Below are 17965 nucleotides of genomic sequence, written 5' to 3'. Positions count from 1 at the left end.
TGAGTTTTCACAGAATGCAGTAACGGTATATTTATTCATATTTATTATTTGTGTTTCTGTCATCGTCAGTATAAGAAGGACCTGGAGGATCTGCCCAGCTCTCTGTTCTCTCTGCTGCCTGAAACTCTGCAGACACAGTTTGTTAAAGAAATGGCCGAGACGCACAGCGAGGCGAGTTCAGGAACAATCTGAGTTATTGCAGCGAAGAAAAACCATTTAGATCAGATTACAGCAAAAACCTGGTCGTTTTACTGAGATATTGTTTCTACATTCATTCTGATTATATTGGTTAGGAAATATGACTACAGACTGTAATACAGAATGTTTTAATGTTCAAAGTCTTTAAAGCTGCTGTAACCTAAAGCAAGGTAATATTAGTTTCATTTTATTTTTCCAGAATAAGTACAAGGAGGCCAGTAGGAAGGAGCTGGTTAAATCTCTGTACTCTCAGCTTCCTGAAACCAAAGAAACTCAGCATGCGAAGGAGCAAACTCAGCTGTGCAGCGACGTACGTCCAGCTCACCCCGAGGCTCATGTCATCTGGCTTCATTCACCGCTTAATGTCTCTTATTTCAACGAGGAGAAAATTAAACCTGCTCCTCTGAACCGTTCTGCATCTTTCAGCTCCGTTAGTTTCTTCTTGTCTTGTTGCAGAAAGCGTACAGGGAGGAGGGCAGGAAGGAAGCGGGTCGCTGTCTGTACGCCCAGATGCCCCAAACCATCGAAACCGTTTTCGCCAAGGAGGTGACCAAGACGCTGAGCGACGTAAGGCCAGAAACAAGAAACATTTATGATTTAAACTCTTTATTAAAGCAGGATTCACTTTGCTGGATCAGATAAACACCGGGTTCTCTGTTGGTTATTATGATTATTATTATTATTATGATTATTATTATTATTATTATTATTATTATTATTATTATTATTATTATTATTCCTGATTTACTGGTCTGAAGGACCTGATGTAGCAGATCTTCTCCACATCAACATGACTGGATGTTAGCAGATCAAACCAAACCTGAAGGTCTCTGAATCTTTTCCTAATTAAACCTGAGCTACACCCTTCCTCCACCTCCTCGCCTCGTTAGCGCCACCTGGGGGACCAGCATCACCTGACAGGAAGCGAGTTGACAGAGTCTCAGTGGTAAAATGTGGGGATGCTGTGGAGCAGATGGAGGGTTTATTTGCCCCTCTGCCCCGGTGGGGGTGTGATGGGAGCTCTGCTGTTTTATCTGCAGCAGCTGCTGCCTGGAGGCTCAGACTGACCTACTGACCCCAAACCAGAAACACGGCGCAGCGGCCTCAGGCTCAGATATTAATGATAGGTTTTAGTTTTATTGAGCGTAAAAAAGACACTAAATCATTTATTTAAAATATAGAAAAATCAAAACATTTAATTAATGTTTTGATGAGGAAGAAAATCGCATTTTAAAATAAAAACAGATGGCATCTCTACCAATCTACATAAAATAAAACAACAGTATTCTATAAGTTGATCAGTCTGAGATTTGAAGTGATAATTTATTACTTCCTGTGACAGACATACATTTTATTTATCGATTCTTCAAAATGGGAAAAGCAGCAGAACATCTAATTCACCTGAGGCAGGTGTGACGATCTCAAGTCAGGAAGTGGCTACAAAAAATGCTAACTAGCTGCACTGGATCCAAATAAAGCCTGAACATCATTAAATAATAATAATTTTCTCATATGACTTTATTTTGGCTCATAATAAATAAAAACCTTAAAATCTTCTTTTCATTCTTTCCTTGTTTTCCTGCAGCAGTAAAACTCTTTGCTGTGATTCTTTTAGTTGCTCTGATTGTTTCCAGGTGAATCATGTTAAAACTGGTCTGAGCTGCAGCTCCACACATGATGACGGTCTGGTTGCTGTGGGTGAACTGGGTGAACTGGGACGGAGGCCTGATGCTTTGCTGGTTTCAGGTCACCTGACTGAGCAATGCCTCACCAACTGGAGCGTAGCATCAGAGCCTCCGTCCGTCTGCGTCTCCAGGCGGTTAAACTGTGTCGTCTCTCTCCACTTGAGCCAAATATCAGCCAATCAGTGACTGCGTCTCATTCTGCGTCTGCAGAAATCCTACAAGGAGAAGTTCAACCGTGAGAAGGGGAGGAGCGACTACAGCAGCATGAAGACGCTGCCGGAGGTGGAGCACGCCATGGAGGTCGCCAAGAAGCAGAGCCATGTAAACACGCCGTTTCCACGGCAACACAAACACAACCTGGGCCGATATGTTGCAGCCTGGATGATATTCACACAGATTATTTTAACTCCTTCACCTGCCTGTGACTCTGATCTCAGGTCAGCTACAGGTCAGGCAGAGAGGAGCTGCAGCGCTACAACCCGGCGCCCGACCGGCCCGACATCATCAGCGCCGCCAACGCAGCCAGGTTGGCCAGCGACGTGAGTCCGCTACACGTCCCATCATGCTCTACATCAGTTTCCATGACAACAGCCGTGTTAGCAGCCGTCCTCTGGGGGTGAAGATTAATTATAGAAGACGCTGAAGGCGAACTCGTGTTCGCTTTAAATGAGTCCATGAATGTTTTACAGGACAGATGTGAGTTCAGCAGCTTTAACTCAGGATTTGTTTGAGCCATCAGCCAGCCGGGAGGTGTTCAGGTGTCCAGGTGTCCAGGTATTCAGGTGTCCAGGTGTTCGGGTGTCCAGGTGTTCAGGTGTTCGGGTGTCCAGGTGTCCAGGTATTCAGGTGTCCAGGTGTTCGGGTGTCCAGGTGTTCGGGTGTCCAGGTGTTCAGGTGTTCGGGTGTCCGGGTGTCTAGGTGTCCAGGTATTCAGGTGTCCAGGTATTCAGGTGTCCAGGTGTCCAGGTGTTCAGGTGTCCAGGTGTCCAGGTATTCAGGTGTCCAGGTATTCAGGTGTCCAGGTGTCCAGGTATTCAGGTGTCCAGGTATTCAGGTGTCCAGGTGTCCAGGTATTCAGGTGTCCAGGTGTTCAGGTCTTCAGGTCTTCAGGTGTCCAGGTGTCCAGGTGTTTAGGTGTTCAGGTGTCCAGGTGTCCAGGTATTCAGGTGTTCAGGTGTCCAGGTGTTCAGGTGTCCAGGTGTTCAGGTGTTCAGTTGTTCAGGTGTCCAGGTGTCCAGGTATTCAGGTGTCCAGGTGTTCAGGTCTTCAGGTGTCCAGGTGTCCAGGTGTTCAGGTCTTCAGGTGTCCAGGTGTTCAGGTGTCCAGGCGTCCAGGTGTCCAGGTGTCCAGGTGCCTGAACACCTGATGGAGGAGTTTAACCAACTGGAGCAGAACAAGATGGAATGAAAACTAATTCTTCTGTTTTTGTGCTATAATAACAGATATTCATGAATTTATTTATGTTTTATGAATATATTTTCCTTTCCAAGCCGTCAGCCTTAAACTCGGCGATATCAGATCTGTAGGGCCTGATGTTGAACCTACTGGAAATCAAACAGAATCAGTCTGAAGCAGACCCTCAGGAATCCTGTAGAAAGATTAAAACAGCAGAGTCTCTCTGCCTGGAGGGAACCAGAACCGAGTCAGAACCGGGTCAGAACCTGCTGTGATCCACAGGTTGCCTATAAGCGCAGCTCCAAGCAGCCGGTCTACAGCGATGGATCCGTCCTGGACAGAACCGACATCCTGCAGGCCAAGCAGGCCTCCAGGTTGGCCAGCCAGGTAACACACAGAGCCTACACCTGACCTGACTCACCTGCAGGGGGCGCTCACCTCTCTGTCCTGCAGGTGAAGTACAAGGAGAGCTTCGACCGGCTCTTAAAGGGCCAGCGGCCGCGCTACAACCCCATGGACTGCGTCTCCTTCAAACACACACAGGCTGCAGCTGCTCTGGCCAGTCAGGTGGGGGCGCCATGTCTCACTGCTGAGCTGTGAGTTTTCATTACACCGTGGACGGGGGTCAGAGGTCACAGCTTTTCAGCTGCTTTAATCGGTCTGTCTGCCTAGTCAAAGTCCGGTTTGGTTGGTGAAGTGTGAACGCTAAGTTAACTCTTGTCCTCCAAACCTCAGTCTGGGTTCGGTTTCAATGTGAACACCAAGCGGACTGGAGACCGCTCCAAACATCAGCCAATAGCGTGTTGAGCTTCTCAAAATGCATTTATTTTAAATATTTTAAATATTCTCCACAGAAAACATCTGAAAATAGACGAGAGTCTGATAAGAACCTGAACATGACGCTGCTTCACTTCCAGAGTCAGTTGTGTTTTTATGACAGGAAGAAGATCCTAAAGAGGGCAGATCCCTCAGATCCCTTTGATCCCTCTGATCTCTCTGGTCTCTCAGATCCCTCTGATCCCTCTAGTCTCTCAGATCCCTTTGATCTCTCTGGTCTCTCAGATCCCTTTGATCTCTCTGGTCTCTCAGATCCCTCTGATCTCTCAGATCCCTCTGATCTCTCTGGTCTCTCAGATCCCTCTGATCCCTCTGATCTCTTTGGTCTCTCAGATCCCTTTGATCCCTCTGATCTCTCTGGTCTCTCAGATCCCTCTGATCACTCTGATCTCTTTGGTCTCTCAGATCCCTCTGATCTCTCAGATCCCTCTGATCTCTCTGTCTCTCAGATCCCTCTGATCTCTTTGGTCTCTCAGATCCCTTTGATCCCTTTGATCTCTCTGGTCTCTCAGATCCCTCTGATCTCTCAGATCCCTCTGATCCCTCTGATCTCTTTGGTCTCTCAGATCCCTTTGATCCCTTTGATCTCTTTGGTCTCTCAGATCCCTCTGGTCGCTCAGATCCCTCTGATCCCTTTGATCTCTCTGGTCTCTCAGATCCCTTTGATCCCTCTAATCTCTCAGATCCCTCTGATCTCTCTGATCCCTCAGATCCCTCTGATCTCTCTGGTCTGTCTGGTCTCTCAGATCTCTCTAGTCTCTCAGATCCTTTGATCCCTCTGATTTCTCAGATCCCTCTGATCTCTCTGGTATCTCAGGTCTCTCAGATCCCTTTGATCCCTTTGATCTCTCTGGTCTCTCAGATCCCTTTGATCCCTTTGATCTCTCTGGTCTCTCAGATCCCTCTGATCTCTCTGATCCCTTTGATACCTCTGATCTCTCAGATCACTCTGATCCCTCTGATCAGAGTGATCAGAGGGATCTCTGAGGGATCTCTGATCTCTTTGGTCTCTCAGATCCCTCTGATCTCTCTGATCCCTCAGATCTCTCTGATCTCTCAGATCCTTCTGATCCCTCTGATCTCTCTGGTCGTTGGTTTTCCTCCAGACTCTTTCTCTCCGTTTCTCTGCAGCCTCAGAGATAAACAAGCCCAGCAGGAACAGGCTGTGTCTGTTGGTGTTGTTCGCTCTCTGAGATCCAGTCTGTTGAGTGGGCGTAACCATGGCAACCCCTTTTTAAAGCGAACAGAGAGGCGCTGAGCGATGAAAAGTGGGAGGAGGTGAAGAGGTTACAGGCAGACACACACAAACAAGACAAAAACTGTTGGAGCTGACCTCTGACCCCAGATCGGGTCCTGATCTGATCTCCCATCTTATCGTTGATGTAAACGCGTCTCCACACACACACACATGCACACACACACACACACACACACGCACAGTGACACACACACACACACAGTGAGTGTGATGCTCCCTCACACTCGGCCCGGTCTGGCGCCCACGCTGCGTTACATAACGGCCCGTTGTTGTGTTCAGATCGCTGCAGAAGCTTTTCAGTGAATCTGAAAGGAGACCAGCAGATTGTTTACTGGTTTACTGGTTTACTGGTTTCAGCAGGTTGGCTCCAGTTGGAGCTGCGCTGGCAGCCGGACAGGAAAACCTTTACAGGAATGAAAGGTCGTCTCCTGGAGGTTCAGGACATTAAAACCAGATTATTGGTTCAATTATAATCATTTACTGGTTTTGTTACTTTTTGATAGATTTATGGGAAATTAGAGAAGAAAGCATGTTTTTCTTTAAAAATCTGGACTATAAAGGCAGATCGCCCTGAAAGGTTTTGATTCTCTACAGGAGATTCTGTGGATGGTGAACTAAACCTTCACGTTTCTCAGTTAAACATCAAGATGGTTTTAAAACCAGGAAAGCTTCTGGAGTCTGACTTAATAAAATATCTGGACAAAACAAAACCAGTTCTTTCTTAGGATGTTATTTGTTTTTGTCTTTGTTTCTGAATTTGCTGCATTTATTTATTTAATCTTCCCTGTACTTTAAAAAGAAATGACTGAGTATTTGGAAATCACCTGATACTTTCTAGAATTTTCCCAAAATTTACTGATTAATTTTCTTTCCTTACATTAAGGAAAGAAAAATTACCAGTAAAGCTTTGAAAGTCCCAGTTTGGTCAAATACGCAGCAAGTTCTGGATTGTAAAATGAAAATGTAAAACTTTTTACATTTTCTCAAAGTAATAATGAATCTCTGATGTGATGCTGAAGAACACCTCAGCGTTTTTCTTCTCTACGTTTTAAACTTCTGAACGTTTCCTGGTGTTTGTCGTTCTTTACTTCATAAATTGTCCTCAGATAAAACCTCCAGCTCCTCTCTGTAACCGGTCCTGTTTGCTCCAGGTGAAGTATAAAACCAACCAGAACCAGAGGCCTGAAGGCTCGTCGGACCTGCCCAACCTGCTGCAGCTGGAGCACGCCCTGCAGGCCAGCAAGCTGCAGAGCAACGTAGAGAAACCCACAAACCTCATTGATTCTTTGATTTCATATCAGTGGCTGATTATCATCCAATGATCCTCAGAGATAATGAACTTCCTGTTTCCTCAGCTGGAGTACAAGAAGAAGTACGAGCAAACCAAGGCCCACTACCACATCGCCGTGGATACGGCGGAGCAGCAGCACCACCGGGAGAACGCCGTGCTGCACAGCCAGGTACCAGTCACACTGAGCCAGACTGGTTTCTATGGCTTTACTGGTTTCTATGGCTTTACTGGTTTCTATGGCTTTACTGGCTTCTAACATGCTGCTGTTTTTAGGTGAAGTACAAGGAGGAGTATGAGAAGAGCAAAGGACGCTCTCTGATGGAGTTTGGAGAAACTCAGAGCTATAAAGTATCTAAAGAGGCTCAGAAGATGCAGAGCGAGGTAACAAGCTGAACGTCACCTCCTAGTGGTCAAACAGCAGAATGCAGCTAACTGAGTTTCACTGTGTTTAATCAAAGATTTAAATGTTTGGAAGAACTTAAAGGAGAAATGATCAGAGATGGATTCAGGAATGTTTTATGTTTTAGAGGGAATCAGGAATGTTTGTGTTTCAGAGGGAATCAGGAATGTTTGTGTTTCAGAGGGAATCAGGAATGTTTGTGTTTCAGAGGGAATCAGGAATGTTTGTGTTTCAGGAATGTTTGTGTTTCAGAGGGAATCAGGAATGTTTGTGTTTCAGGAATGTTTGTGTTTCAGAGGGAATCAGGAATGTTTGTGTTTCAGGAATGTTTGTGTTTCAGAGGGAATCAGGAATGTTTGTGTTTCAGAGGGAATCAGGAATGTTTGTGTTTCAGAGGGAATCAGGAATGTTTTATGTTTTAGAGGGAATCAGGAATGTTTTGTGTTTCAGAGGGAATCAGGAATGTTTTGTGTTTCAGAGGGAATCAGGAATGTTTGTGTTTCAGAGGGAATCAGGAATGTTTTGTGTTTCAGAGGGAATCAGGAATGTTTGTGTTTCAGAGGGAATCAGGAATGTTTTGTGTTTCAGAGGGAATCAGGAATGTTTGTGTTTCAGAGGGAATCAGGAATGTTTTGTGTTTCAGAGGGAATACCGCAGGGACTTTGAGGAGCAGGTGAAGGGCAAAGCTTTGCTGGAAGCGGATCAGACTCCAGGATTCCTGGCGGCCCGGAACGCCAGCAGCCTGCTGAGCGAGGTACCGAACATTACAGCCTGATGGACTCCATGTTCGTATCCCAGCTTTCATCTCCTCCATGGGAATCAGCTGGAATCAAACTGAAAATATTTTTATTTAATTTGAGGATTTTCAGATGCCTGAGAATATAAATGTTCTAAATGTTAATGAAGGTTTTCTGAATGTTTGCCGTTAGAAATAGATGATGCGTCACATGGACCGTCACCACATGGCTTTTCTTATACTGCCCCCTACTGGCTGAAGATGTGCAACAATTAAAAAAAATCTAATTATAAATGAGAAGATAATAAAATTAAATAAATTCACGAGGAACTGCTTCACTAACTGAGGAAATATTAAGTTAAATGTGTTTAGACTTGTATATACTTTAAAGATAAATCATTAATGTTTTTACTAAAGGTAAAATTTATTCATTAGATTTTATTTTTGCAGGTGAATTTTGTAGACAGATATTCATTTATTAGTGGAAATGTTTTAACAAATAATTGTTGAAGTAATGTTTAAAGGAAACAGGAAGTCAAATATTTGTACATTTAAAAAATAATTTAATTAATATATTTATTTCATTTCAAGTAGTTAAACTTTCCATATTCAGTTTTATAAAATTCACTTCCAATCAGACCAATTTATTCCAGTTTAATCAACCGTTCAGATTTAAAGTGAAATTAGTTGATCAGAAGGAAGAAGTAAAAATAGATTTTAGTTAATTTCTTAATCAAATGAAAAATGATTAACGGTTTATGATCTGGATCTGAACTCACTAACCAGGAGTCGTTTCTGCAGAAGGCGTACAGGAAGGACCTGGAGCAGGAAGTGAAGGGGCGGGGCTTATCTGGGGTCGGCCTGGAGGAAACGCCCGAGCTTCTGAGGGTGAAGAAAGCCAGTCAGATTCTGAACCAGGTGAGACCGACCAGAACCAAAACCAGGAAATAAAACGCTGTGAGTCTGAGTGCAGGGTTTTGTCTCTGCAGAAGGAATACCGGCGGGATCTGGAGACGGAGATCATAGGGAAAGGGATGGAGCTGAGCGCCGACGTCCTGGAGATCCAGAGAGCCACCCGGGCCTCGCAGGTCCAGAGCCAGGTACCGAACCACCAGGCGCTGACGGGTTTAAGAGTCATCAGCAGGATTACAGAGGTCTAAACCCTGGCATCAGCTTTTAAAGATAAAACTGTTGGTAAAATCAACCAAAGTATTAAATTTTAAACTGAAAATCTGGACGATCTTCATGTCTACTGACTTTAAAACGTCCATAGTTTTATTTCAGGGCATCGTTCACACAGGCTGCAGGCAGAAACGGGACAGCTCTGGGTCTTTTAAACTCAGTTAGGCTGCAATCCAAAGCAGTCCACAACAAATAAATGCAAGAAGAATCACAATAACAGCAATATGGAACGACAATCATGTTTAATGTAAAATCTGTGACATCAGATTCCCTGATGTTTGGAGGCTTTCTGTGTGGTTTTCTTTTCTCTAAATATTTATTTAGAGTAAATATTATTAAATCAGCCAAACAAGAACAGGCACCACCAGACATTTTACAGTAAAGTTCGTAACATTTCACCAAGTGTTCAAACAGTGTAACAAGGTAACTGATAATATATTTATTAGGATTTATTCATCTTTAAATTGTTTTTTTCCCATGAACTTAAAAACCAAATGAATTAAAAACTCAAACAGAAACTTAACTAAGCTAATTAGTTTTTAATTAGCTTTATTTCCCGTTCTGACCTGATGTGAAGCAGAGCTGGGATTTGTGACGCGCCTGCAGATCATCATATTTTATCATAACTGTGTTGATGTTCTGCAGATATCGTACAAACAGACGGAGCAGCTGAGGGAGAACTCGTACGGGACGTTGACCGACACGCCGGAGCTGCTGCACGCCTCCTACCTCAAAGACGTCTACAGCCAGGTCCGCCTGCAGACACGCACTTCCGTCTGCTCCCTGCAGGGGGCGCCACCTTCCAACCGTCTGCATCTCTGCCTCTTGTGTTGTTAATCCTATTCTCACTAAAACTCTACTTCACAGATCGTTTCACCGCCCTTAGACACTTTAATAATAATAATGATGATATTTAATAAAACGGCTCCATTCTGTGTTTCTGTAGAAGAAGTATAAGGACGAGGCGGAGCAGCTGAAGGGTCGGTACTGCCTGGTGTCAGAAACCCCCGAGATGGAGCGGGTCCGAGCCAACCAGAGACACATCAGCTCTGTGAGAACCAGAACCTGACGGCCCCATGCGCATCACTTCCTGTCCTCTGACCGGCTCTCTGTCGCCACCTAGCTGCAGTACTGCTGGGACTCTAAGCTGATGAGAGGCCTGACGGCGTCGGTCGCCGAGACGCCGGAGATCGTCCTCGCCAGAGAGAACGCCAAGAAGATCAGCGATGTACACTCACACACACACACACACACACACCCACACGCATGCACACACACACACACACACACACAAAAATACACACGCGCACACACCCACACGCACGCACACACACACACACACACACACACACCCACACGCATGCACACACACACACACACACACCCACACGCATGCACACACACACACACACACACACACACACACACACCCACACACACGCATGCACACACACACAAACACACACACAAAAATACACACGCGCACACACCCACACGCACGCACACACACACACACCCACACGCATGCACACACACACACACACACACACACACCCACACGCATGCACACACACACACGCATGCACACACACACAGACACACACACACACACACACACACAGCTTGTTGTTTAACACGCTTAAACTGCAGATTTTCTAGTCAGTGCACAAAACACAAACAAAAAAATTTACTGTAAAAAGTGACAAAAGAGCTGAATTAGATAAAATGAACCAAAACATGAAACTGATAAACTGATCATTTTTATAATAAAATTGTTATTCATCAGATTTGTAATATTTTAGTACTTTTAATTTGATAGTTTCAGGAGTTATTTTTCTATTTTTTAAGGATGTTTCCATTTTTTCTTTACTCCTGATGAATCTTTGTTTGTTTTCTAGTTTCCCTCTTTATCTCCTTTTTTATTTTTAAACATTAATTATTTTTCAAGCATAAATCGACTGAAACCTGAAAAATCCAAAAGGTTTTTCAGGATGTTTGGTCCAGATCATGTAAATAAGAAGGAATCAGAAATGGATCAGAACTGGTTAGTAAACTCGGTGTGTGTGCAGCGGCTGGCTGACCTCTGGTTCTGTTCAGGTCCAGTACAGAGAGGAAGTGGGTCATGGTACTCCAGTCATGGACACACCTGAGATGGAGCGAGTCCGACGGAACCAGGAGAACATCAGCTCAGTGAGTAGGAGGTCCAGAAGCACTGGTTCTGGTGGAACCGCAGAGATCCGACACAGAGAGATGAGCTGATAGGAGAAAAATGTTCCGTACATTAGAATCTGTTTCCTGAATCTCATCAGGTGAAGTACAGGCAGAGCGCCAAGGCCTGCAGCGTGGGAGTGACTCCAGAACTGGAGCGGGTCAAACAGAACCAGCAGAACATCAGCTCGGCAAGACACACACACACACATACTCTGCCTCCATTACGTATCCGTCCGTTCTAAAGTAAAACATCCAGAACCTTTGGGTCCCACCTGGTAACAGGAAGGTAACGTCGGGCGCCATGTTGGTTCTCTGATTCCTGCCTGTTTACTGACCAGCGGTTTGATTTCTGTCACAGGAAGCTCGTTTATGGGCGACCCCTGACCCATAAACCTTTGCTCCTTGGTAACCTGTGTGTCTGAACAGGTCCAGTACCAGCGCGGCCTGCAGGAGCTGAGGGGGCGGAGCCTCAGCGAGCTGGACACGCCCGAGTACCGGCGGGTCAGGCGGACCCAGGACTCGGTCTCCATGGTAGCAGTCCGGTTGCCGTGGCAACCCGAGTGTCGTGGCACAGAGCGTGGGGCCGCTGCACGGACACTAACCCCCACCTGCAGGGAACGAGGTCACCATAGTAACGGAAACACAGAGGAGTGTTTTCATTTAACAACCTGTTTGGGTTTTATCTGCTCACTGACCAAATGCACCCTGAGCTGCGTGTGTGTTGGAGTGTGTGTTGGTGTGTGTATTGGTGTGTGTTCCCTCCTCTTCAGGTCACCAGCGTCTCTCCGTTTGCTCCTCCAGGCTAAGTACCATGAGGACTTTGAGCGGACCCGCGGTCGGGGCTTCACGCCGGGATTGGACGATCCCAGCATGGAGCGCTACCAGAGAGCCAATCAGATGATGGGGGAGGCGGCCTACGCCAAGGGGATCCACCCCCAGGCGGTGGAGATGGACCGGCGGCCCGGAGGCATCATCGTAGGTCAGTGAAGGAGCGAGACGCCGAGTCTGAAGAACGAATTCAGACGAATCCTTCTGCCTGAGGCTGGTGGAGGAAAACGGACTGGAAATATTTAACTGTGTGTTCAGGGTGTGATTTCTGTTGGTGGGCAAATGAAAAGTAGCAGGAGACGAAAACATGTAAAAATAGGTCCTTTAGTTTAACCTGTTAGAATCAACATGGCAAAGACACAACCAAAACTGTCAGCAGATGGCGCTATTACCCCCAAAATGACTCAAAAATCAGCTTTCTTTCTTCCTTCTTCCTGGAAATTATAAGGAGATACAAAGACTGAGTTGGTTTAGTATAGTTTGTGATATTTCCTTCAGAACTGGAAACTATAAGCTGTTTCTTTTAGTTTCTAAAATGCTTTGCCTCAACAGACAAAAGTTGTTGATTTTTTTATAGCTTTTCAACAACCATTTCTACATTAACAGTTTTCATATTTAATTTTTTCTTCCTACCAGTGAAATGTTCCTGTTGCCACTGACTTCATATCGTTCTCCTTCCATCTTCAGATTGAATATTTTGGATATAAAATCATTTTTATGTGTTTTTTCTGTTGAGGTTTTAGGGAGAAGTTTTCATTCTTGGATCTTTACACATTTTACTGTAAAATCTGATTCTTCTGCTTTCTAAATATTTTATCTGTTTTCAGGATCATTCAGCAGAAACTGGAACATTTTTCTGTTTATTCTGGTTTTATTGCAGTTGTAACTCAGACTAATGTGGTTTATGGACTGAATATGTTTCTCTCCCTGTGAAGACCTGAAGGTGTGGAGGGCAGATCCAGGCTCCATCTTTGATTTTGACCCTGTAGAGGACAACATTCAGTCCAAAAGTCTGCGCAGGATGTCGGGTAGATGAGCGAACGTTTAAGCCTCGTGTTCAGAACAACTAAAAACACGTTTATTATTTAACGTGATTTAATTTTAATTCACCAACACGCCACCTGCTGACTGATCAAAATGTTTCACAGTTTAAAACACGACTGGATTTAGAAACATCACCGATAAATCAGCATGTTATCTGCATGTTGTTGTTCTGTTTGCTTCATTATAATTACCAAAATGGAAAATATGTCAATGCCATTTATAGAACAAAAACAGATAATTATAGAGCCACAAAAACGATGGAAATAAAATGTCATTATGTGTGAAAACAATCTGAAAAATTTATTTATTTAGTACAAAAGAAAAAACTGAAGCAAGTGAGGAGTAGCGGTAGGAAAATGGTTGAAACAAGACTCCCAGATTAAATGTTTTGGTTTTAAAAAACTATATTTTTATACTTATAATAATCAAACCTTAAAAATAAAATCTTAAAGTTCAGACTGGAAAACAAGCAGCTGTTTTATCAAAGTTAATTTATAATCTGAGTTATTTAGATTCAGTTAAAATTCAGCTGTGATGTAATAACTTATACATTTATATTTAAGCATTTTGAACTCAGGACTCATATATTTTACAGATTCAGTGAAGCACCAAAGAGAAAAATAATAAAAACAGCCTAACTAGAACATTTCAATATATTCTGAAATAAAATATGTTTATTGTGGAAAAAGAAACAGAAACTGTGAAATAAAATCACCAGTTTCTTTCCGGTTCAAACATAACCAGTTGTTCTGTTTTATATTCAATAACTGATCAATAACTGAACTATTCCTTTAAAACCTGAATATTCCGTTAACATCCAGGTCTTTAAATAATTAATAATCGTGTTCCTTCATATTAACCCGACTAACGGCTGTTTTTAAAAACCATAAATTTGAATTATTTTTTCCTTTTTCTCTCCTCTTGCTCTGCGCTGCCACCTGGTGGCGGCCGCCTGGCAGAGCGCGCCGGCCGCAGGCTGAGCAGCCAGCTGTCCCAGCAGTCTGCCAGCTCTGTGACCTCTGACCTCTGGGACTGCAGCGGCAGCAGCACTCCTGGTATCTGTGGCCTCCCATCAGAGAAAACCTGATTTCTAACCTTTGACCCGAGTCTTCCTCAGACAGACTCACCTTCGTCTTCCTCAGAGGACAGGATGGGATGCTGCGGGATGCTGACCTTCTCTCTCTCTCTGTGTGTGTGTGTGTGTGTGTGTGTGTGTGTGTGTGTGTGTGTGTGTGTGTGTGTGTGTGTGTGTGTGTGTGTGTGTGTGTGTGTGTGTACAGCTCCCGTCCTGCCCGGTGCGTACCACCACCATCATCATCATCAGGGCGTCCAGCAGCAGCCGCAGTTCCACGGCTACATGCATCAGACCAGCATGTCGTCGGTCCGATCCGTCACCTCACCGCCGCACTCTGCCACATCGGTACGCCGCTGAGCACCGCGCATCACACACTCACACACTCACACACACCTCCATAAAGTATTCACACCCCTGATCAAGATGCTGACCACAACAAAACGATTCTTAAAGGTTTTATACGTAAAAAGTTGTTTTGTTTCAGCAAAAATGTAGCTACGCACTTTTCAGATCTGGTTATGGATGAAAACCAGTTAGTAACCAGCAGAAGAGCTGAGCCTGGACTGGACAACAGCAGCCTGAGATATGGGATGTTTGGATCAGAAGGTCTGCAGCCTCCAAACGGCCGTTTGGCCCTCAGTCCATAACGCTGAGTCAGACCAAACTATGTTTATTCAGTCCTTCCAGTTTTTCATAGAAATTCACTCAAAATGAACAGAACCCTGCATTTTTTTACCCACTAATTTATAACTTCAAGTTTGTTGAAAAGTTCCTGAAACAATGGTGAAAACATTGGTTTGAAGTGATACTGACTCCAGCCTGCAGGTGGCAGTGTTTCTTACTGCTACTCCACTGCTGACTCAGCATGACTTGATGCCAAGTAAACATCGAGCTGTTGAGGTTTTATAAAGAATTAAAATGTTTGGTCAATCAAAACAAGGCCAATCTGTCTGCTTGTTTTTTTTTCTATTTGTACATTTTGGAAACAGTTTAATAAAAATCACAAAATCCTAAAGTAGCAACAGAAAATCAGTGATTCTGACTGAACCAAATGCTGAATACGTCTGAAAACGTTTAGGAGAGCTGAAATGATTTTCCGTCCTCTCTGAGCGGCTGAACCAGGCTGAGGTTTTCTCCGTCCCCTGCAGCGAGTTTACCGGGCGCTGTACGACTACGCGGCCCAGGACCACGACGAGGTGTCCTTCAGGGACGGAGACGTCATCGTCAACACCCAGCCCATCGACGAGGGCTGGATGTACGGCACCGTGCAGCGGACCGGCAAGTCCGGCATGCTGCCCGCAAACTACGTGGAGTGTTGCAACTGAACAGGGAGGAAGAGGAGGAGGAGGAAGAGCCGGCGTCCTTCAGGGTGAAAACTTTCAACGCTCTCAGATGCTGGTGATGTTTTTATTTCAGGGTCCTTTATGTTCCACCAGCTGCAGAAATGACGTCCAACATGTTCTCTGCTGAACCTTTTAGTCATCAGCCAGTCAGACGCTTGGAAGTTCACTGAGGAAGAGGAGGATGTGTGTGAGAGGCTGAGGTTCTGATCAACCACAGGAAAGAAAATTAGTTGGAGGGTAAAAAGAGCTCTGATGGTTAACTGAAAGAGGTGGTCTAGTCCAAGTTTCAGGTTGAAGTTATGTGATATTTCTTCCTCTATGTCTGTTTTTTTGTTGTTGTTTTTCTCTGTCTCTGTCTCCACACATTGCTGTCCACACTAATTCACTCAAATCTAATCTGGATGATTTTCCTTCCACTAAACTTTCTGACAAAGTGAAAGGAAGCAGAAAGTTTCATGATCAGAACGAACTGAAAGAAAAAGTTTCCATCCTGAAGCTGCTGTTAGCAAACAAAGCTACATCCACTCTGACACTGGATTATAATCCCAGATTATTTTATCTTATTTAATATTTAGTAATTAACACATTTACGTTTTATTGGCTGTTTTTCTCAAAACTTTTATTCATGTATTTAAAAATGAAGGGAGCATTTCACACAGATTTATCTGATTTTTATGTGAGTTAGTGTCTCAAGTTTAAGTAACTGACAACTTAATGTTTATTATTTTTGTTTTATTAATATTTATAAATTCATTTTAATTATTCGCGTCCTGTATAAAGATGCCTCCTCTGTTACTAAAGTTATAAATATTATGTAACAGATTAGCCCATTATTTATCTTGGCTTTTATTCAAAACGGGAAAAACAAGAGAATAAATTCGGACAGATTCACTGATCGGCTGCAGCTGCTTGATCCGAACTGAACCTGAAGAGAAGGAAGAACTCTGGATGATCTGAGAGATTAGAAACGTTAGAGGACAGAAAGAGAGACACAAAGGATTCTGTTAGAAACAAGAGTTTATTAAAATAAGATTGTGTCTTCTGGATAAATGATGGATTTTCTGCTGCTGCAGGATTTTATGCGTCTGCAACAGAAGCAAATAAAAACATTATCAGTCATGTTTCCTGAAATTAAACATATATTTAATAAAACCCTACATATTTTTACAGTGCATTGAGGACAGTTTAGTTTGGGTTTAGTCAATGACAAACCAGTGAGGCTGTATTTAATGGACCTACTGGTTCCCAGTGATGAAACCAGTTGAGTTTTTCTCTTTGGACATGAAGTTTAATATTTCCTTTTCTACATTTTTCCTGATAAAATCAAAATATCTTCAGGTTCAACAGGATCAGTTGTTTCTCTAAATGACAAACTGAATATGCAATATGTTGGTTATTTAACGGTGGCCATATTTAACCGTTTCAGGTAGGTCCGTGTTAAAGTCAGCCAATAAAACGCGGCTTCTCATGACCTTCATGGGGTCGTTTATGGACTTTATCGCAGTAAAGCTGAGATTTTTATTTTCAGTTTCACCCACAGAGCAATAAAGCTATAATTTACCCCCAGATGGTGATTTCACAGCAGAAACTGCAGACATTTTGTTGGGAGAAAAACAAAAACAAAGAAAGATGTAAAAAATTCCACATTTTCTTTTTGGCTCTTTTATTTTGAAGTGATTAGCTGAAGGAATGGAGAACAGATAAACGAGTTCATCCTCAGTTTGTTTGATAACTAGTTTAGTTTTTGTAATTTCTGTGTTTAATAATTTCTACAGAGATGAAAAAGTCTCAGTTTCAGTCAGAAACAGCCACACTAACCTCTGTGTGTTTTTTATTTTTAACATTTTCATGTGCAGAAAACTGAATTTTTCATGTGTTTGGACTGAAGCTGCGTGAGAACATGAAACTTTTCTGTCTGTCTGAATATCTTCACTCCTGATTTTGGACATGAATATTTGAATTTGTCTCCAGTATGTCGTATTTTTATGGATTTGTTGTCTTGCTGTGATGAATGCATCTGATCATGTTCTGAATATATGCATCACTAAAGCTGGAGAACATTTATAATGTTTGGTTTTCTAGAAAATAGCTGGTATGATTTGCAGAATATATCTGTGTGTTAATTTTTGAAAGAAACACTTTGAGACTTTTTTTGATTTTGCTTTGAGGATTTTTGGCATTCTCTGTATTATTAGTTATATGTCATTAATAGTCTGTAAGTTAACACAGGTTATAATCAACTTATTTAGATTTTATTTGGAATGATCAGTCACTCTTTTCAGTTTTTATCATAACTGTTCCATGAAATAAAAAATTAATAAAATGAAAAATTAACAGCCTCGTTATTCTTTAGAGATGTATACTTTCTGGGTCTGCCATTAAATTTACTGATGTTTGGTCTGAAATTTTCCAGCCCAATTCTACATGACTTACATTTCTTCCTAATAATAAAAGGTGTAAAAATATGTACATTTTTATCAGG

At 43.1% G+C, this 17965-nt stretch overlaps 1 protein-coding gene across 1 annotated transcript in view; it reads left to right on the top strand.

The window, feature by feature from the left end:
- The window catches only part of LOC106903449 (uncharacterized), a 44137-nt gene extending 26324 nt beyond the window's left edge, over window positions 1-17813 (top strand). Inside the window, exons 47-69 of the mRNA XM_088013326.1 lie at window positions 70-171; window positions 398-508; window positions 655-765; window positions 2094-2204; window positions 2321-2422; window positions 3561-3665; window positions 3732-3845; window positions 6525-6629; window positions 6729-6833; window positions 6938-7045; window positions 7708-7818; window positions 8602-8718; window positions 8790-8900; window positions 9628-9732; window positions 9929-10033; window positions 10106-10210; window positions 11080-11172; window positions 11292-11381; window positions 11620-12172; window positions 12957-13049; window positions 14025-14120; window positions 14346-14485; window positions 15289-17813. Coding sequence (XP_087869452.1) covers window positions 70-171; window positions 398-508; window positions 655-765; window positions 2094-2204; window positions 2321-2422; window positions 3561-3665; window positions 3732-3845; window positions 6525-6629; window positions 6729-6833; window positions 6938-7045; window positions 7708-7818; window positions 8602-8718; window positions 8790-8900; window positions 9628-9732; window positions 9929-10033; window positions 10106-10210; window positions 11080-11172; window positions 11292-11381; window positions 11620-12172; window positions 12957-13049; window positions 14025-14120; window positions 14346-14485; window positions 15289-15465 — 2970 coding nt within the window. The 3' untranslated portion in view covers window positions 15466-17813. The remainder of the gene's footprint in view (window positions 1-69; window positions 172-397; window positions 509-654; window positions 766-2093; window positions 2205-2320; window positions 2423-3560; window positions 3666-3731; window positions 3846-6524; window positions 6630-6728; window positions 6834-6937; window positions 7046-7707; window positions 7819-8601; window positions 8719-8789; window positions 8901-9627; window positions 9733-9928; window positions 10034-10105; window positions 10211-11079; window positions 11173-11291; window positions 11382-11619; window positions 12173-12956; window positions 13050-14024; window positions 14121-14345; window positions 14486-15288) is intronic.
- Window positions 17814-17965: the final 152 nt, after the last annotated feature.

The sequence above is a fragment of the Poecilia mexicana genome, unplaced genomic scaffold (genome assembly GCF_051168715.1).
Source record: "Poecilia mexicana isolate PSO_F unplaced genomic scaffold, ASM5116871v1 scaffold_15, whole genome shotgun sequence".
Lineage (NCBI taxonomy): Eukaryota > Metazoa > Chordata > Actinopteri > Cyprinodontiformes > Poeciliidae > Poecilia > Poecilia mexicana.
The sequence above is the reverse complement of the archived record's forward strand: the minus strand, read 5'-3'. Positions and strand labels throughout refer to the sequence as shown.